General features: G+C 34.0%; 1 protein-coding gene across 7 annotated transcripts in view; it reads left to right on the top strand.

The window, feature by feature from the left end:
• The window catches only part of LOC135160645 (syntaxin-binding protein 5), a 51,000-nt gene extending 29,522 nt beyond the window's left edge, over nt 1-21,478 (top strand). The window contains exons 14-22 of one of the 7 annotated variants that reach the window (XM_064117417.1): nt 779-1,208; nt 9,183-9,299; nt 10,140-10,259; nt 11,159-11,491; nt 13,133-13,241; nt 15,702-15,785; nt 16,548-16,643; nt 17,052-17,176; nt 17,651-21,478. In XM_064117417.1, coding sequence (XP_063973487.1) covers nt 779-1,208; nt 9,183-9,299; nt 10,140-10,259; nt 11,159-11,491; nt 13,133-13,241; nt 15,702-15,785; nt 16,548-16,643; nt 17,052-17,176; nt 17,651-17,913 — 1,677 coding nt within the window. In that variant the 3' untranslated portion in view covers nt 17,914-21,478. Of the gene's footprint in view, nt 1-778; nt 1,210-4,167; nt 4,215-6,993; nt 7,469-9,112; nt 9,300-10,139; nt 10,260-11,158; nt 11,492-13,132; nt 13,242-15,701; nt 15,786-16,547; nt 16,644-17,051; nt 17,177-17,650 lie in introns of all 7 variants that reach the window. The other 6 variants (XM_064117416.1, XM_064117419.1, XM_064117423.1 and 3 more) reach the window with 6 other exon arrangements.
• The last annotated feature ends 351 nt before the right edge of the window (nt 21,479-21,829 follow it).

Genomic DNA, 21,829 nt, shown 5'->3' with positions numbered 1-21,829 from the left:
TTTAACATTTACACGCCACAGCGATGCCAAAATCTTCTGGTTGATTTGTTGGTTGAAAAATACAAATTTTACCTCTCCAATGACATTAATTTCCGTTACGTCGTAGAACCTTTCGGGTTTTTACGATTTATTTCCATTCCATTCCCCCGGCACCGACCACCACTGTACCGCATTCGCTATGGGCGAAGGAAAAACCTCATCCGGTGGGGAAAATTTCTGGCCAGGTACAGTCGTCTCTTTTACGAGCCTCCAGCTCGACAATGAAACCGAGACATTAGAGATTCTAGAAAATTAACGTAGCAGTTGGGAGTCCCCCACGACCCTCGGCGGACTAGTCTCAGACTCTAACTACTTGGCCACTGCAGATACCTCAACAATATTTAATAATTTTTCATTTTACTGCATTAAATATTAAATGCTCTTCTTTTCAATCTTTCATTTTTAAATCTGTTGTTTAAATTTTGACTGCAAATAAATGCACTTGATGACTGAGAGATATCCTCTGTTCAAAGAATCGTTTGCAGTAATAATCAAATGTTCGTACGAGTTATTACAAAAAAATCGGAGACACCAGATTATTTCCGAAAAAATATGCCGGAATTTCCATCAACGCTACCGTCACCTCACTTCTAGGGGCTCAAATTTACTCACCACAATTTATAAAATTGCATTGTCTCAAATTGAGCAATAAAAAGTCGATAAAATTAAAACCTTTCGATTGCATTGAGTGAAACCACTGGGAAGCATTTTCCATGAATAAACTGTCGATTATCGGCAGGCAAGCACAAGTGCAAAGCAGTCATCAACATTTTACGGCAGTACAAATGATTCCGACACAGCATCACCCGAATTCAGTGAACAGGATACGACATTGTGCGTTAGAAGTCCAGTTCTAGCACGTTCGCCTTATCAAGAAAAACGCCCACTCGAGTCAATACTAAGTGCCGATGGGATTGACGAAGAGGATAATCAAGATGATGGGAAAATGAATGATTCAGTGAAAATGGTACGTCCTGCTGATTTGCCACTTTTTGAGAATGACGATAAATTAATGGATATGAAGAGAACAGTGAAGAGTAGATACTCAAAGGCACGTTTGCTGTCAGTGCCAAATTCCAAAAGTCAGAAGCACGAGACTTTTGTTAATAATCAAAAAAATGATGACAATACAACCGAGTCTTTCGCTGGAAATCTTATGAGAAGATTCAGTAAGTTTTTTTGGGGGTTTTGTGAGAAATTTTTTACCATTTTTTATTTTGTTTTGTTTGATAGAATAGACGACGTGTTTTTATGTTAATCTCCTAGTGCATTATTTGAATGTCCTTAAATTATCATAGATTACATGTTTTACAATATATTTTTATTATTACTTATTATGACGTGAGTGTGAGTGACAAAGAGTTCTAATTTTGCCTGTTTACATTGAGGATTAAATTGAAGTAAAATTCAATTGTATTCATATTTCTCCTCGTTCTACATATCATTTTATGGTGGTGAGCATTTTAGCAGCTGAAATGGAGTAAATAAATCCATTCACTTTGGCTTATTTTTTTTGCAGTTACTTTATTCTCATCTAATTGAAAACAAAAAATTAAAAATATATACAACTGGATACAAATAATTATAAATCAATTTAAACTATAGCCTTCTAATAATGAAGGATTTATATTACATGAAAAATTATGAGCAGAAAATTTTGTGGCATAAAATTCACAATCTGATCGTGATATTTCCCAAAATGATTTGAAGAGGCAGGAGAAATCTTCATATAAGTGGAAGCTGTTTGAAAAATCATTCAACCTGAATTAATCTGTTTTCTACTTGCAAAAGATGACTAGAACAGTGTTTCTACTATAAATATTTAATCCGCCCAAGTGCAACGCGCTTATTTACCTGAGTCGCCGATGTAGACAGGTTAATCTTGTGTGGTTTTTAATTTTTAATTAATAAAAACATTTGCATTTGTGTGTGAAAATGACAAATGGAATTTCAAAAAATTATTCCTCATTTGCTAATTTGTTTACATTATCAGCCGTTTATTTTTGTGTCAACGTTATCATTTATTCATGCATACAGCAGGCTAGCTGCAATTATCTGTGGTAAAGATAAACGAATAAAAATGTGTGATAAACTGAGTTATAACGGAATATTGAGTTGAGCATGTTGTATCGCCGTGTGAATAATGGAGAAAAGTATATAAGAAATACGCATAACTGAAAGAGGAAATTAAATAAAATGGAATTCTGCACACTTGGGGAATCTCGAAAGAGCTAACAATGCCGCAAATGCTTTTGAGGAAGGATATAACGTTGTAAAATTGTGGCAAGACGAGACTGTCGTACAAATGTATTTGTTCAAGAATTTAAATTGAAATCAGGGGTAGAACGTCAATGCGGTAGAAATACCCCTCTTCCCAATTTATCGATTACTACGTACACCCACATCCTGGGATTCCTTTTGTCACGATGTAGAGTCTTATATAATAGTCAGTCAATCTGTTCCTCCGGGAGAGGAAAATTATCCTCGATGATTTGTAAAAATCACTATATTTGTGATTTGTTATCATTGACCTAAAACTAATAATCAGGTCAATGCAAAATATAATTAGGACAAAATGTACTTATTTCAATCGCCAGTATCTTCGGATTGACTGAATGATATTTGGAGAATTTAATTTCATTTTGATGATTATTTATTTAAAATGAAATACGTTTCATCAGTTTCGCAGTCATTTTCGCATTGTTCCAATGAAAAATGTAAAAGTACCAGCTTAGTATCGGTGGCACGATGATTGCGATAAATAATACTTGCTAAAGTAGGCTGAGAATTAATTAAAGTAACAGATGATGATCAACAATAGAAATTGCAGCGAATTATTTTATTTCCAGATATTTCAAAAAATGGTGCAATTATCTAGAAGGATATCATTATGTTTGCAATGCTGGTACTCAATTATTAAGGTAACAAAAATATTACCGGTTAGAGGCTTTAACACAATTCAAGGGACAAAAGTTGAATGAAACAATGATAAAGATGTGATTTTGTTCGAATTTTGTATCCGACATAAGCATTAATGATTTTTTTTTATCATTGTAATTAGGAAGAAAGAATATAGAAGAGTGCAGACATGTCAACCGTTTAGTTGTGTATTGTCTTAATGTAAATATGATAGCTGTAGAGACATAGAGGGGGCGAGTGTTTGAAGGGTGCCTACTGGGGTTGATTAGAAAGCCTTATAGATGCATTGGTGCATTGGCGGATGCATCATACCTAAATGACTTATTTCAACTATTATTCCCGTTATCAGTATCGTGGTGTCTCTTGGCAACGACACCCTTACAATTGTGAACACTGTCACTCATTCTAATTAGCCCTCAATGAAGATAAGGGAAAATTATGTGCCTTCTACGTAGATTTAAATACTTCCCCTGTTAATTGATCGATTTCTGAATTCACAATAGATACGGAGGAATAAATTGAAATGTCATTTGGGAATTTGCAGTGATTTTTAGTCGAGTAGTATTGCCAAGAAGAGGGAAACTAGCACTCTGCCTTCGAGGAAGAATATAGAATGATAATTTTACTTCTAGGTAACACATTAGAAGCAGTAAACGATCGCTTGGTATTGACAAATTGCATGTTCCAAGTGCTTCGATGGAATATTAATTCAAATGCAATTTACGTTTAATCAGTATTATATATTTTTTTTAGTTTATTTTGTAATGAACGTTGAAAGTTGCCAAAGCTGTTTACGCTTTCTCTCACCCCTGTTTATTCCGACCCAAGCAAGAATGAATTTTAAATTAATAGTTGAATTGTGAAATTTTCGGATGTAAACGTTATATTTAATTATTTTTGCATCCATTCATTAAGGAGTGACTTTATGAGCACGTGTTGAAAGAGCTTTCATTGTAAAGATTAAGTGAATTTCTTCTGATGGTTTGTCTTAAACCGCTCATCACTGAGCTATCGGAGACTAGGAAATCGATTGATTTTCGGAATTTCATGATTCCTCTATTGACACTACTGAATCATAAATGTATATGAAATTTATTGAATTGTTTACGTAATTTTTTAAGGACTCGAGACATGTCGAAGTTGAATATTCACCTGAAGAGTATGAGAATTTTTTTTAGAAATATCAATTACGTTGAATGATTTTTACAGGTTCATATCAATTTTGCGGTCTACCCTGACGGCAAGTTTGATTCAGGTAAAATTAAGGTTTCACCGTCATTTGTTTCATCAACCGAGAGAAAAGTATAAAACAATAGTAGTAATTTGAGCAAAAATTATGAAAATTCATCATTAATTTGAGATAATATTTTGGTATTCACGAGTAATCCTCAGGGTATTTTGTTACATGTTTCCTTAATAATCATTTCAACTGTATTACTTTTATTGAATTGAGTTGATTGATTAATTAATTGAATGTAATCCTACTACTTGGTATTTTTTGCATTGGAAAAACTCCCAATTATATCTTCCCGTAGATAATCCCTAATTTGCTGTAGAGTAGAAAAATTAAGTACAAATTGTAGGAATGAATAACAATCCACGTACACTGCTAGAATGAATTTGTTATTAACGAGACTCCACTCGATTGGAATGTACGATCGACTCAGCTCATTCATATTTACATTTATTAATCGCCCAAATAATTGCCATTTAGCGGCCCTCGTTTGACAAAAGTTTCACACTTCGGATGAGCCACTCATTAACGATTGACAACCATTCGTTTATTTATATCTATAATGAAGCCGTAAAATGGTGTAATTTGATGATGGAAAATTCAGTTTTTTATGACTATCTCTGGATCTAAAGTGGATATTGATATTTTTGGTCAATCCATTTTTGTAAATTGACCTAATATCTACAGAAAAGGTCATTACACAAATTTATCCATCTCCTTCATATTCAGAGATATTTTTTGAAAACTCAACTAAGATCTGAGACCAGTTGAAAGGTTCTGTAGCTTCTCTGCAGATATCCACCTCTGGAGTTTGTTAATAGATAACGAAGCTCGTTTATGACAAATGAATCATCCTATCAGTGTATCGTACTATGGAGGAAAAATAGTCCTTCAAATTTTCATCGCTAATCACCTTTGTGTTTTCCACAAGAAATAAGTAATGAAAGCAAAGAATAATTTCTAAAAAAAAATAAAAAAATAAAAACCTTTCTCTCGGTGGCAAAAATAAATACTATCGCTTCAATGCTTCGTAATGATACCAATTGAATTAATTTTTACTGCACGTTATTAGCATTACTAATACTAACGTGATGATAATGGTGATGGATATTTTATTTTCTCAACAGTATGCATTCTACTAATTAATTATAAAATGAGCGCAAAATTGTTGCTTTATACGCATTGTTGTCTGTTGACTCATTCGTATTGTAAACCAAAGCTTCATTGGTACTTATGAACTGCTGAGCTTAATCGATTTTCATACGATGATCGGTGAAAACGAGACAAAATAATTAACCTAATGGAGTTATTAAATTGAATCATTGACTGACTGCTATGAAAGACTCTACATTAACATTGATTAAGATCAAACAACTGTGAGTGCGTTGCAGTTAGATTATTTGCATACACGAAATATTGCAAAATCGTAAATCGAAAATTTAGAAACAGTTTGTGGTAAATTTTAGGAATATGCGTTGTAGAGAATCAGCACGCTGATTTATTTTTCGAGAAGTTCATCTAGTAATCCACATCCTTACTGCAATAACAGTAAATATATATGAATATTCAGAACAAATATTCTATTGATACAATGAAATGTAATAAGTTGCACATGACTTACACCATTATTGTTAATTGTCGTGATGATCACGTGATTGGGTGATTTTACAAAGGCTCGTTATGATAATTTGATTTGAAATCAATCCGTAACGTACAAATTTAACCCTAGATTGTTCACTATGTGAGAAAATCTTCGCCGCGAGTCGATTTCCTTTGATAACAACTCACTGACTGAGCATGATATTTTTTAAATAATGTGACCTCTTCAACTGCAGTACCTACAAAATTATAGCAATTTTTAAAAACATATTTCCCAATATTCCTTGAGAAAAGGATTTGCACCGAAATAATAATTTTATTCTCTCAGTGTTAAGGGGTAACAAACGGTTGCGGTTTCCTCGAAATTTTCAAATCAATTTCCTGTTCAAAGTTGGTAATATTTTTCGAGCCCAAGCATCGTATTGATCTTCACCCTCGCCTCCTGGGAATTAATGCGCTTCGATTTGTAAAAACTGTGATAACTCTCAGCTGGAGATTTGTTGAAAATTTGGAAAACTAGGGGAACTATTCTGTTATCCCTTGAAAGAAATTGCTCATGTCGTGACGTTGCAGATTGATTTCGGCAACGTTAGCCCCTAAATATTATACCGGGGAATCCCCGGGGAGGTGATTACAGTTGCAGGGACTCGTATGGTGACCAGACTAGGGTTAACAAATTAACAAAGCGGTGGAAATCAGTTATTTATGACTTATTACTTGAATAAGAATATTCTTTACACGATGACGTCGATATTTTGGTTATACATTTGATAATTATCATGATAAAGTCATCATGAAGAAGGATTATAATCAGTTCATGTCCAATGAGTGGGGAAAAGGGATCTTTTTCTGCTGATTCAAGTTTGACTCCAACAATTTCAATTTGAGCTCTTGAAAATTTTGATTAAATTTCTGAGGAACGAGTCTTCGAACATTTTATTTCACTTTTGAAAATCAGTTACATTTATGTTTGACCCGAATTTTGATTACACCTCTGAAAAATGTCTTGAAAATGTGGGCAAAATTCAGGCAGATATTCATACTGTATGCGATCGTGAAATAATCCTATCTATCAAATTTACAACCACCTTGTCGACATCACCTTGTACTCTTATCCGCGGAGTAGGAAAAAAAAATCAACAACAACCACCCATAAATCCCTTCTCTCATAAAAATTGAAATGATTGAAAACTGATTTATAGATGAACGGGATGTGCTTATCGCCAACAACCGGAAGAAGTTCGGTGGGTGGTGGTGAAAGATGTGATGATGGTGATAGTAATGAAGGTGGTAGTAATGCTGTTGTTAACGCTGGCCACGGTGCAGGTCACTGTCGCGATGATGGTAGTGGTAGTGGTGTTGTTATTAATATCACACAAGTCCGTATTGCCTCTGGTAATCGTACATTAACGCAGAGTGAGGATGACGGATGTTTAAGTACACTCCGTAAAACAGCAATCGATAATGCACGTTGTAAACAGCATGATATTAGAAAATTACGAAAATGTTTGAGTACATCAGTGAGCAACTACGAGACAGATGGTACGCCTGCTGGATATACAGGATATAATCAGCAATCAGGTGGTTACGATTATCGAAACAACACTGCAACCACAACCCAGGCCTCATTGACCTCCCAGTCAATCCTCACCAGCGTCAGACAGTATAGCAGCTTTGGTAGTATTTCCAACAAAATTAACAAATCTGAAAAAAAAAATAACGCAAACCTTTTTCCAATTTCATTATTTATCTTACAACAATGGAGTTATTAATCGCAATTCGTCTTAGACCACTTCTGCCTATCTCGCTCTATTTATTATTTTATTTTATTTGTGTTCGTGGAGTGGTAGAAGGAGATTGAAAAATGATAATGATAATTACTTTATCAGATTCTCGCGGAGTGATTGAGAATAAAAATCATTTGTTTTTATCTGCTCTTTCATATGATGATTATTTGGTGAATATGTAAGGAATACAGAGACTTATGAGACATCATCGAGAGACAAACAATCCCTTGATCAATGTTCTTGAATTTTTTTATATTCCAAAGATAAATGCAAGATAATCCGTAAGAAAGTTTTACCACTCCACGAGTGATTAATCGAGATAATGAAGTGAAATTTGCTGCTTTTTTTTTATTCATTTATTTAAACTGGAGGAAAGCTGAGTGGAAAAAATGGTTATTTTCGAGATTTCTTTTGTATCAATCTATTTTATTTATTTCCAAGATTTCTTCTTCTTCTTCTTCTTCCTCAGTGTTTTCTTTGTGACATGACGCTATAATTGTAGACGATGTCTTCGTCGGTGTGGAGCACTAGAGCTCTTCCTCTTCTCCTTCTTCATTGCATTATTTCTGGCTGTCTCTTACTGACTTCACCAAGTGCACAAGATTTATTCTCTGTGGCATTCGTTTTGTGGATAACTGCACACTATTGGACAACAATTATCCTAGCAAGAGATGTACAATTCATAAAGGATGTTCACGAGTGGTTGAACAATACACAGAAACACTGATCAAATGCTCTTCGATCATTTCTCTCTCTCAGCTCTGTGAATTTATTTTCTCGTTTAATTTTTTTTTTAGTTTGTTTTGTTGAATTTCATTTGTGCAAAGACATTTTTGCTATCTCTATCGGATCTGTAGCCACACTCACACAATTCTCCGTTTGACATTTCAGTTCAACAGTCAGCAATATTATTCCTGAATATCAGAGTTTGTCGACGACCTATTCAATGACTATTTATTTTTGGCACTAGGAACAAAAGAATTGATGAACAATTGAAAGTGAGAAAGAACAATCGTTACTTTCTATTTATTAAATTGAATATGAAATATGAAGAACTGTTCAAAATGAGCATGCGCACGTTTGAAAAATATTAGAGACAGATTTATCTAGTGAGTGATTACCCCATCTCCAGGACAGAGTAAAGTAATTTTGATTAGACTCCTCAGAATAGTTTGCTGCAGGGAGAAGTAATACTTATCACAAACGAAATTGAAAATTCTCCTTCACAAACAAATACCACCGATCAAATTGTTTTTAAAAAATCTATATGAAGGACAAAACAGTCAGCGATTTGAGATATATTCACACAATAACACCTCAAATGAATGGATGTGAGTGGAGTTTAAAAAAAAATGGAAAACAGAACGATGAAAACAAAGAGAAAAATATCATGAACACATTATTACTGCTATCAATGTTGTTTTTCAGTGAAAATTTGATTTTATTGTATTTTTTTATTATTTTTTTCGTTATTTTTTTGTTTTCTTTTGTATGTGCATCTACAACATTTTCTGTCGCATGCCCTCTTTTGTAGACGAAATACAAAAAACCATCAGGCGTGTATTTAATGTTGGACTTTATTTTCCGGAATGCTGGCCGAACAGACAAATTCGACAGTTCGTTCCAACGATCAAGGAGTTCGAGTATGTCTTCAATCGAGAATCTTACAACTGAAACCATCAGCTGCCTTACATTCGCCGAATCCTATACCAAGAAGAGTGGTACAATATTTTTTCATATTTTTATTCTAGATTAGGATAGTAAAATAGTTAAACAATCACATTATAAAGAAGACAAACATTGAGACTATCGATATCTCAAAACTTTGTCACGATTATTCCTAGTTCAGTAGCGATGTGGTAAAACGATATAAGTTGACTCATCTCGGAGTAGATTTTTTGACGAAATCTCCGAATCTAAGAGAGATAGTGAAATTGCTGTTATAACATTTGTTGTAGGTCTTAATTCGCTCCATCAAAAAGATTCTAATGAAAATTTTGCTATCTCCCCCAGATTTTCAGATATTCAACAAAAATTGGGTAATAGTCAGGAGTGACTTTATCGTTTTACCACTTCCCCACTGAAATAAAGTAAGATAGCATCGAGTTTCCACGAAAATGGAATCGTGTTTATTTATAACAGCAGAATGACAGATTCAATTCAAATGTTCAATCATAATTTTTCTCCCAATGTGACACTTGGTTACAAAAAAAATAAATAATTCATATTTATCGTTAATATTTATCCATTCAGAGTTGATTCAAGCAAATAACGCTCGTTTCACACGACAACCACATTAATAAAAATAATTCTTCCTATCAGTTTATGGCACTGCCAACTGGTCAGCCAACTGACCTTATTACACCTCATACGACTCGACTTTAGTCTTTTTTTTTACACTATCACGATCCCAATAGACATTATTTTTCCTCTGGAAACCATTTAATTGCTCAGACTGTCCCACTTGGATATTCTCCAAAAAGGTTCATTTTGCCCTTGTTCTCTCGTGTTTCATTTGAATGGCACTCAAAACCAAGCTCTTTATGTTCCACTCATTTCAGATACTTGTCCTCTCCCGACTCTTTGGATTGGTACGTCTTTGGGCTCAGTACAAACAATTGTATTCAATTCACCAACACCCGAGGAGCGTAATGTTCAACCTGTAACTATTTCTACCTGCAGTGAGTATCTCATGTCACTTGATTGAATATTCAATATACCGCTGACATTTATTTTTCCTCATCTTGAATTAATAATATCGTATAATAAGTTTTTAAAAGGACGAGCTATCTGCAAAGTTACATCAAAGCTATTTGTTTCATACGACTTTAATTAGCAACTCGGAAAATGAGAGTTTTTTACGTTCAATAATTTTTCGTCGTCGTGATTAAATTGCACGGTTGGCTCAGCCCTCAAGGGCACGTGTACCTCATATTACCCGCTTTGATTGAATTGACGACAGTGTAAACTCACGGGAGATAATTACATATAGAAACTCATATGGGGGTTTATGGTGATTCCTGAGCGCCACCAATTTCCGAGATAACTCAATTCTCTTGGACTGCGGGAGATACGGTACATTGAATTATTATAAAGGTTGTAGGAATAAATTGAATCCAAGATATTTTACATTCGCATGAAACAAAGTTTGAATTCATTTTTAGCTTTCCAGTGGACGCGAAATCTCGTTCATTATAATATAATTTTTCATTTGAGTTTTAATGAAACGTAGTCTGGCTGGGGTCACCAGGTGAATTTCTGGACGTTTGCAACTTCCAATGAATATTCGTGAAATAATAAGATCTGTTATGGGAATTTTCAATCCTTTTTTTAGTGCACAATCGAGCATTGTAATCGAAAAAAAATAATTATCCTAATTTATGAAGGGAATATATTCTGCAGGATTTATTAACTCATTTTGTGGTTCTAGTCCATTTTATGTTTAACCGTGGGATCTATTGGGGGGGAGGGGGATGTTCACATTCAATATATTTTTTACGAGGATCAACATTCCGATAATCGTCTTTCTCTCTTTTCCATAATTAATTGACATTTTGCTCTTTGTTTTACTGTAAATTAGATGGCGCATCGTTCAAACTGAAAGGTACCATCCTAACAATATCCTTTCTGGATTGCAACGGTGTACTGATACCAAATGCATTCGAATCGTGGAAAGACGATAGTGTAGATGGCAAAAGTAGCAAGAGTAAGTCAATGAACAGCAGTAGAATGTCACCACTGTTGAATGCACCGACTGTTGCTGGTAGTGAAGGCTTTGAGGATCAACAATTTGTTGTGCTGGCGACTGACAAGCAGGCGAAAGTTGTGGGACTACCATCTCAAAATATTGTTTACAGGCAGCAGTTGAGTGAGGCACACTCTATCATTAAATCAGAGATTACAACTTTGAAAGGTATAGTAAAACCAGTTTGTTTTTCATCACATTGAATCACTTATTTATTAACCGCGGGAACTCCATTTCACACCGTGTGATTACATGGATTGAAGTTTAAAAATTTATTTTGACTTTATTTTAGTGCGAAACGACCAGTGCAACAGAAGCCATTCGACACATTGTATATCACTGTTATCCCCTCTCGTATTTCTTTTCTATTTTTATTTTTGACATTTCTGGGTGTGGGTCCTGAATTTATGGTTTTTGAAAATTTACGAGATAAAAATTGGATAGAGTGAAAATACTGAACAAAATTTCTAAAGTGAGTCTGCACGTCTGTATTCCCAGGGTCTTTAAATTTTCAGTTCACATGAAATGAAGAAGAAATCAATTAATTGAAAAATAAGCTCTCTAAAAGTTGTAAAAGTTTTCTGATCCCATAAGCTGGGGTTCAAGGAGAATAATGGCTTGAATCAGGAGCACAGCTTCCCTAATTAAATTATTTTTTCATCTCTAGTTTGTAAATGTCCAATTAAAATAATTTTATTTCTAAAATAGCCGCTTTAAAAACAATATTTTCATCGTATTCTTTAGAAATTTCGATCTGGGAATTGATATTGCACACTTCCTCCATTCAAAAACTCAAAAACACTACAAAAAATATTATCCGGGTTGCAGCGATGTTGTTTTTCCACTCGTGAGGCTGACGTCCTACCCGAAGAGGGGGTCAGGGGTGGTTGATGAGGCACACGGGTACAAAAAAGCTCATCGCAAAAGCCTGGAAATATACAGTTCTCGTGTTTTGCGCTATTCCTAGGTGCTTGCAATCAAAATTAGAAAATCCAAAAAAAAAAACGATTACGGGTCTTTATTCAGAAATCAAATGAAAGCTCGTTGCATAGATAAAAGCAAGGGATTTACCTATGCTTGTTCTGAAGCTGTGTCGTCTAATAAATATTCATCACTCTTCTGAGAAACCGACAATTTTCGAGTCTGGGTTGGTGTGCTCAGATCCCTTCTAATTTATATTTTGAATTTGCGGGAATCAAATTTTCCCTTTGAGAGGCAATGAATACATGTTCAGTCACGGCATTTGCTACCCCACATGAAATCAGCCATTCCGTAAGGGCCTCATCCGTATTTCAAGACCTACCAGAGCCCTATAGGCTGAAAAATCGGGGATTTATAGAGATTTTAAGTTGAATATCCGAAAAACAGAGTTTTAGGGAAAGGGAGATTAAAGTGGGAACCGAGTTTTAATGAAGTTCTACTCCGAGATTAATCAGATTGCCATCTGAATCGATCAGGAGGGATCTAGGGATCTAAATTTGACATAATAAAAAAAATAATAATTGTCAGCCCCTGGAGATAAATACGAATACATCAAAAACTAGGATTGACAAAGTGAATCGCTTCACTTCTCCCTTTTCATGCGGATGGACACATTTTATAGAGAAGGAATCAAACCCAGTTATCTCTAGTATATCGGGGAACGAGACATTACAGGAGATGTTATCAGCAGGCCATTCTGCTGAAATTGTCTCACCTATAAAAAATTCTCCTGACAACATGTGTCAGAGAATCAGTCTTTACCAAACTTCTCACGTCTGACCCAACCAACTGCTTTGTCACTGATTTGTTTTCTTTCTTTTATTGCAGAAAGCGTATGTCTCATGTGTTACGCATCAAACGGTCACGTAGCCACTTACAGTTTACCAAGTCTAAAGCCCTTGATCGATGTTGATTTTGTACCACTACAAGAAATGAGGTAAGAAATTTAAAGCAATTCAAAATTCCAGTTAAAAACTAATATTTGAACTTCAATTTGACAACGTAGATGCACCAATTATCTTCAATATATATTGCACTGAATTTTTTCAGCAATTTTGCTAAAATTAAGACTAAAACAAGAATAAACAAAAATGTAACATGACTACAAGAAATCAGCACAGGCACAGAAATCATCAATCTCAATTTTTTACATGAAATTCTCAAATCATAACTGGAGGACAATAGATAGAGGGGGTTGATGAAATTGCTTGCTTCTCACTGAGAAACAAAATCGTGCAGCAAATATTAATGTACCGCGATTGCTTAACTCTAATATTTATCTGTCAATTTATCGATGCATCTGGATCAATAAAGCATTTTAACTGGCATGCAAGATATTTCGTTCAACTCATATTCAACAGAACGAAATGAGTATAAAGACATCAGTGCACCCTGTTAACCCTTAAATCGCGTTCGTCAAGCATGAATTCGTGTAAAAACGTTATCTCGAGCACTGTGTTACGTAGCACTGTCTTATGTCTGTACTAAAAAGTAAATGATGATGAATGAATATTTTTCAATATTTTCAGTAAAGAAGAGGTATAATTTCCGGAGTTCAATTGATTTATCTCGGTAACAACTACTGTACGGAAAAAATATGAAAAAACATTTTGCCTGTGACTTTCACGTCTGCATTGCGAGAAAGAATGTAACGAAAAATTATGTCGTAGAGTATTTTTGTTTTTTTTTTTTTCATTTTTAACTAAATTCGTTACGAGTTCTCACGAGAACTTGCAACTGGCCATCGCCCGAGGGCCTTCAGACAATGTCGTGAATTATTTTCGGGAAGAAGAAACCTAGGAGAAGGAGAGAACTGACTCAATTCACCAGAGAAAATCTTTCACTTGAAAAATGTTTTCCTCTCCACAGAGGTTTATATTTTTTCCGGAAATCAGTAATTATTGAGATAAATTGCAGAGAAAAGGGATCTGTAAGCGCAGAGCAATCGTATCGTGTATCCGAGCCCTGAAAAGTCAATAAATAATATATGCCTCTTCCTGGCGGATATAATCAACTGATTACAGGTCTTCATTACGTACAACAATTTCAACACTTAATTCTTTAACATACACAAATTCAACACGTGCGCTGTGTCTTCGATTCCCGAACGAATGGTCGATTTTCATTTAATTTTTTTAATTTTAAATTAGTCATTAATTCAAATTGAAGACTCAATAATGTCGTTGAAAATTCTGTTGAATTTGTTTGTGGTGAAATTGTTTTGAGGTAATTAGATATGTAATCAATCAACTTATACTCATGGCAAGGCCACGCAAGTTCAGTTCCTTAAGGGTTAACATGAATCTGATCAACATTACCAATTACTAAAAATAGTACGTTTTGATTGAAGTACGGAAAACTGCGATGTGATTGAGGATGCAAAATTGATCGTCATATTGTGTTTGTGATAGGACAAGTTTATGACCGTCATATGACAGTTAAATTAGTGGCATAATTGACAAGTGCGTCAGAAGAATTTAATTAAAATAAAAATTTGTAACTTTGAATTATTCAGGTACATATGTAGACCATCCCAGCAGCTGTATAATTTAAAAATAGAAAAAACATTTAAACAATATTTAAGAATATGTATAGAGTTGAAAAATCAATTAAATTCAAGGAGACAACAATTTTATAACAAGTCATAGCAGCGTATCGATACTCAGGACTTACGACTTTGATGCCACTAATATGAGAGCACCAAGAAGTCAAAGTAATTAAATTAATTTGATCGAGTCATATTGATTTTGGTTCACCGAAAATTCTAGAAAATCAAAGGATTATGTACTTGTCTATTATAGCATTGTAGGTGAGCTATATATACATATATGTACTGCATATCTCACCTGAATATCCTACGATATCGTTAGCAATTGATCATGCGACAAAAATTGTCACAAAAGGCATCAATCATACGACGGTCATATGACGTATCACTGTCATGTGTGAATTTTCCGCGGTTATACAATTCTTTTTTCGCGGGTATCAAATAGTACACTTCGATACGATGGTTGAAAAAATATTTTTGGAGTCGCGGAGGGTTTATAGGACAAGTCAAAGGCGAGCACTATAATCCGCGAGTCTAAAAATATTTTTTATGCGGTTCTCGAATACTATTTTTCGACACAATGTCCGAGAAGTGGAGTTTTGCACGCCCTCCGCGTGCGAAAAATTTCACTTTACACACAGTGTGGAACTTTATCTTTTATCATAACATGTGGATGTTCAGAGTTTAATTAACGCAAATTATGCACGACTTTCCCTATATATACCGTGTAATGAATAAGCATTAATTCATCCACTATTACTGCTACAATTGAAATAATTGACATGCAGCTATTTATTTCAATAATTAACAAAATCTCTCATTTATTATTTTTCCTGTAATTTCTAACAGTTTTCAGACAACAAAACACGGCATTGTAGATCCCATGTTGTCCATATGGGGTCATCAACTCTTTGTTAATGGCGATACCGATCAGTAAGTCATCAATATTAAAGGAAAAGAGTTAAAAGAAACAAAAAAAAAGATGAAAAAGAGAGTTATAATAATTTACATAATTGTATTGTCCCATATCCGTAAGGTCGAATTTTGTTGGTACTTTGGTATTTTTGAAGTAACAAATTATTCCAGTAGTTTTGCCATTATTTATTTGTCATTATTTTCAAACTGTGTCGGTAAAGTAATTAATAATTACCCTTATTTGTAAATAAACTCCTCTTTTTGTACGGAATGGGAAAGACGTAACACCTGCTGTAATATTTGCCATTATAACACGATTAACTCGTTATTAAAACACAATTTTGATTATATTATATTCAGCAACACAGTAATCATGTAATTCAATTGCTTATAATTATTAATAAACCGTAAATATTTGATCATATAAAATAGTAGAAGGTGAGTTGGTTTCTCTCCACGTAGATGACACAAATGACAGTGAACATTGTAGATGTAGATTTAAATGCCGTATTCGTAGAGTATTAGCTGCTCTTATCAGCACCAATTAACCGATGATGCATGACTCATAATGTTCAATCTAGTTGAATTTGTCATTATTTTGGTAAACGATATGTCAATGTTTTTTTTATTACTGAAGAGTCGAATTATTTGCACGAATGATACATTTGAATGGGTGCCAAGTCTATCCCAAAATCTTTCTCTCTTCCATTTTCTTTTCAATGTTTTTTTTGCCCAGCGAAGTGTAATGAATTACAATGGAGAGAAAATTTTCAATTGCAGAATCGCCCGGACTATTTGTTTGAGTTATAAAGGTCACGGTCTTTATCTATCATCGCCAGCTGAGATTCAGAAGTTCACCGTCTCCAATGATTTCTGGTGGGTAAAAAAATTTTTATGCAGACATAGTTTTTAAGCTTTTGATTTATTGCGATGAATTTGGTTGGAAAGGGGTTGAAGGTGATGTGTTAACGGGACCTAATCGATTTAACATGTGGAATATTAGGGGGGCCGTTTATTTTCATGGAATAAAAAAGAAAAGCATAGATCTAGGGTTTTATGAAACATTAAAATCAAATTGAGAGCTCATCAAATGCCACCGAAGATCGAAGATTTGTTTGTTCTTCACAAGAAATAAATCTCGGATTTTAGTAGCGAAGCAGTAAAGTGGCGATTGATGTCTCTTTTTTTTAAATGAAACTTGCATCCAAATCGATTTCTCTAACAATCACAATAATATTCTTTAATTTAATGTAGATGATTGATAATTGGGATTTTCCATTGCAGCACCGAACTACCCGATATGATGGCCGATCTCTTTGTGACTCTTGATATGCCTGAGGCACCCAAGGAAAGTTTTTTCAAGGGACTCTTTGGAGGAGGATCTAGGAGTCTGGACAGGGAAGAACTTTGTAAGTCGATTATTCAATTCACTCTTCAATTAAGAGGAGTTATTCTCCGTTCACTTACTCCTCTGTATAATTTATTTTACTTCCTCAAAGTGAAGATCTTCACTTGAGTGAGAGCATTAGCGTAAGGATGAGCTCTAGGGATTTTAACAGACCCTTGTTTAGGAGATTCTGCTAATTATTAATCCTGCAGGAGAGAAACGAACAGTTAGCGATAAGTTCAGAGAGATTACGTTGTGATTATCGTTGAATTCCATCATGTTTTATGGAACATACGAAATTTCGAGCGCTACATCGAATAATGTTTTTTTATTGAGAAGTTCTTGCCGATATCTTCCATTTTTTGTAAATTTTTGGGGACACCTGGACGAAATTGTCGTAAAAACTATGTAACGTTTTTCGATTTTTTCATTCTCCAATAATTCGCAAATTTTCCGAGCGAATTTCAATCTCCATAATTGACAATTACGTTTCCAGTTGGGGAATCGAGTGGAAGAGCATCGAGAACCGTTGCAAAACATATACCAGGTCCAACAGCAAATACAGAAGCCCTCAGAGAGCGTGTATCAACTGCAACTGGTGATGTTGCAGCTGCTCATCGAATGGTAATGGAGCGTGGTGACAAATTATCACAATTGGAGGACAGAACCGAACGTATGATGAATGAGTCAGAAAATTTTGCAGCTTCTGCCCACGGATTAATGCTCAAGTACAAGGATAAAAAGTGGTATCAACTATGAGGGGTATATTTATTTGCCACTTGTGCCCATTTTCCTCTACTGTATTTCCATTACCCTTTTACTTTCATTTTCTTCGTACCCAGATGAACAATAGAAATAATGTAATTGTAATTTAGTATTCACACATTATTCGTGAAATAGATAAAGAAAGATCAATTACTGAATTTTCACGAATATGTGCACCCGCGCGGGCAAATAATTTAATCAATGATGAAAGATAACAAATGATGGAACACTTATTACGCACACGGATTATCAAATAAAGTAGAAAGAGATAAATTAGATATTATTATTATTATTATGATTATGCATATACATGATTAAATTTATCGAAAGAAAATTTAAGACTTAGCGCGGGTGTTGTCGTTGTTAATTATCATTAATTAATTCTGTATGCAATTGATTATTGAATTGAAAAAAAAAAAACAGTATAAGTAAGGAGAAAGGTGGAGTTGAGAATTTTAGAAATGAGATTGAATGAGTTAATGTCAGGTATCAATATTTAGATCATTCAAGCAGTCAATTCCTGGGCTGCGACAGAATGAGTGAGACAAAATGGAATATGATAATTTTCGTCATTTGAAGGGTGATGGTCAGTCAACAATAAATTAGAAGTTTCCAATTAATGGCTCAGGCGATCATTCTTTATCGCAGTAACAGTATTTTGGTAGGACAATTTCTGTCTGTCATGGATCTCTTTGTGTTTTTATGTTGCATTGTACGAAAAATTATCGTTTAAGTGCATTCACCCTCAGTGAATGTAAAGATGTTCATGAATATTCATTTTTTAGATGTCCAGGATTGTCTCATTCTCTCATAATATAATTTAAATATAATTTAAATAGCGTTGGCTTTGAAACGTGGAGCTTTTTGAAGTTTAAAGGGTCAACCGCAGGCGAAAAGAGGATTCTGCAACGAAATTCGTTGAGAAATACATTTTTTAACGAAAGTTTTGGGGATGTAGCATTGACATGTGAAACAACTTCCCGCATCTTCGGGATTCGGCTCTGGAAATTGGATGATTCCACTTATTTGATCTGGGGAATGGCGGATTGATCCATTTTGTCTCACTCCTCTTCAACGAGGCGAGTTCTCACATCTTGTTGATGATGGAATTATTGTGGTAGTGTATAATTTTAGGGGGAAATGTCAGAATACTTTTATTGTTGGTAATATTTTCATGAGGAAATTATTACTTTGGCATTTTCTCCAAAAATGACACTCCTTTAAATTTTATTCATTATGCATAATCACGTCATTAGATTCCATTCACGGAAGGAATTTGAAAGATTTTAAAATGAATGCACGAAAGATGAAATATTAGTAATTGGATAATAAGTCATATACCATTTGTTCAAGATATATATAATATATACTTATGTATATAATAATAAATACGTCTATGGTAGATATAGCCTTGTGTATAAATATATATTCTAAGAGCAGAATGCTAGAAAATTTACTGGGTTTCTAATAAACGGTCTATTAATTTTTGCCAAATTATATTGGAGTTTTACGTGGAATCAAAATCTTCAAGTGACGAAAATAATTATTGTACATTTACGAAAAATTCATACGCACTCCATTGGCCCGTACATTAGCCAAAAAGTCAATTTTTGTATTTGAGGTCCCCCTTCTCCCCAATTATAAAATTGCCTGTCTGGGAAAATTATTTTACATTGAGAAAGATACTTTTGTGTTGATCTCGAGAACTCCTTCAAAGGAGGCAATTGCAGTAGCAGAATAAATATTTATGCCAATGTTTATAGCCACCATAGGCGTATTCAGTCATACGCACACTATTATACAGGGTCTCCCACGACCAATTATTTTCCTTTAAGGGTATTCAAGAGGGCGCATTTTGCAGTAAAAAATTCCATTTTTGGACCCATTGTTGATGCGATAGTTCACTGAGAGGAAGTGCGAGCAGATATTCTACCAAATATGCGTCTCAAACGTCATAAAAAAGAAGGACAAAATTTTTAAACAATTAAACAAAACAAATATGCGTCCTTAAAATAAGTACCAGCAGAGCAGGAGACGTATTGAACTGCAAAAATGGAAAAGCATTCCCCTTGAAAATGCTTGCGGGAGAAAGAAGGTGGGCTGTGGGACACACTCTATACATAAATTTTATTTCACGTCAGAGAATTTAAGAGGGAGAAAGCCTCAAAAAGATGTAAAAAAATTGTGAAAGAATGTTTGGGAGCTTTGTGAGCCTCACGGAGGCGCAGAAAAATGTTGTGAATTAATCTGCATTAGTCAGTGCAAAATAACTCCATAATTTCAATTTTTATTTCCATTGATAACATTATTTTCCTGACTTTTTGCCAGAAAAAGATGAAGAAAATTGAAAAAAAACAAATAAAGGTCGTTGATCCATTCGGACGTCCCTGTGCAATGACAACATGCAAATTATTGATAAAATGAATTTTTACCATTGAAATAGAACGCCACATAGAATGGTGATAAAATGTAATCACTTAGTTGCGTTATCTCAACTGGATTGAGAACAGAATTTTTATTCAACTAAGAAAATTACTTAATTTTAAACAAAAAAACACACAAATTATTAAATAATTGATATGACCAAATGAAACACTCACTCACACACACACACACCTACTCTCGAACACAAATGTTTTAACGTAATTTAATTATAGTTGTCAAGTAGTTCGGTAAATTGAGATCCATCCTCCTATTTTACTGCAACCAAATGAGAAAAAAAGAACACAGAACTCAAAAAATAGAAATGCAAAAAAATGTTTTATCGCAGAGGCGTTGTTCCGAATGCATTGACAATAACTAGAAGTAGTTGTAACAGTAGAATTTATCAATCAACTTATAATTTCAACCCATTGACAAAAGAAAAAATAAAAGACATTGTAAAAAAAAACAAAAAAAAATTACACAAATAAACCAAAGTGTTTTGAAGCAACAAAAACGTATCAGCAATGAGGGAGGATAGTAGACAAATCTGAGAGAATAAAAATTACTGAATATTACCAAATGATGAAGAAACCACGCATTATCAATAGTAGTAAATGCTAGACGTGTTATGTATATAACAATGTCAAAGTAGTGATTATTAATCGTATGTTATGGTGAAACAAAGAATTTTATGAGGAAATAAATCATTGGGGACAGACGAGAGGACAAAGTAACTTGCGATAATTATTGCTGATATGGAGTAACTGGAGAAATCCAAATTAACAAATTTATATAGTGCACGCAGTATATATATAAAGGATTATTAAATGATTAAAAAAAGACAAACATAACTGATGAAAACAAACTATTGTACTTGTATCATAAATGCATAAAACGTAGATTACATAATGACAATATATATGCGGTATATAAGTGTCTGTACATGCACATATATACGTGATAATTGATGGCTATGTAGGTGTGTGTACAGATGTATTATACATATATATGCGATAAATTCGTTTGAATTTATTGAAGGTTCTGAATGATGATATTTCTTCCATAGCAATAATAAATGTATAGCGATTTAATTGGAAATTGATGATGCATAAATATATTATCATTCAAATCTGTACGAAGATATTATTTTATTGACCCCGTTTCTGATTTGTAAATTTTTATCAAAGAAATTATATCTGAAGATCATTCAACGATGTTTTTTATTTTTTTTTGCAAAGTTACGAACGTGAAATTACGATTGCGTTTTCCGAGTTCTAAATTATGCCGATGTTTAACCCAATTTACCTTCAAAAAATTTTTAAAGACAATAATTTGAATGTAATTCACGTTTAGATATTCCTGGGAGTACCACCACCTGTCATTGCAATCATTGATTTCATTATTATTTTTCTACTTTCATCCAAATTTGTTGGACACTTTTTTTCACCATCTGATCAATACCGTCTTCAGTAACTACACGTGTATA

This window comes from Diachasmimorpha longicaudata, chromosome 3 (genome assembly GCF_034640455.1).
Source record: "Diachasmimorpha longicaudata isolate KC_UGA_2023 chromosome 3, iyDiaLong2, whole genome shotgun sequence".
Classification (NCBI taxonomy): Eukaryota; Metazoa; Arthropoda; class Insecta; order Hymenoptera; family Braconidae; genus Diachasmimorpha; species Diachasmimorpha longicaudata.
This window is presented reverse-complemented; position numbering and strand designations above follow the sequence as displayed.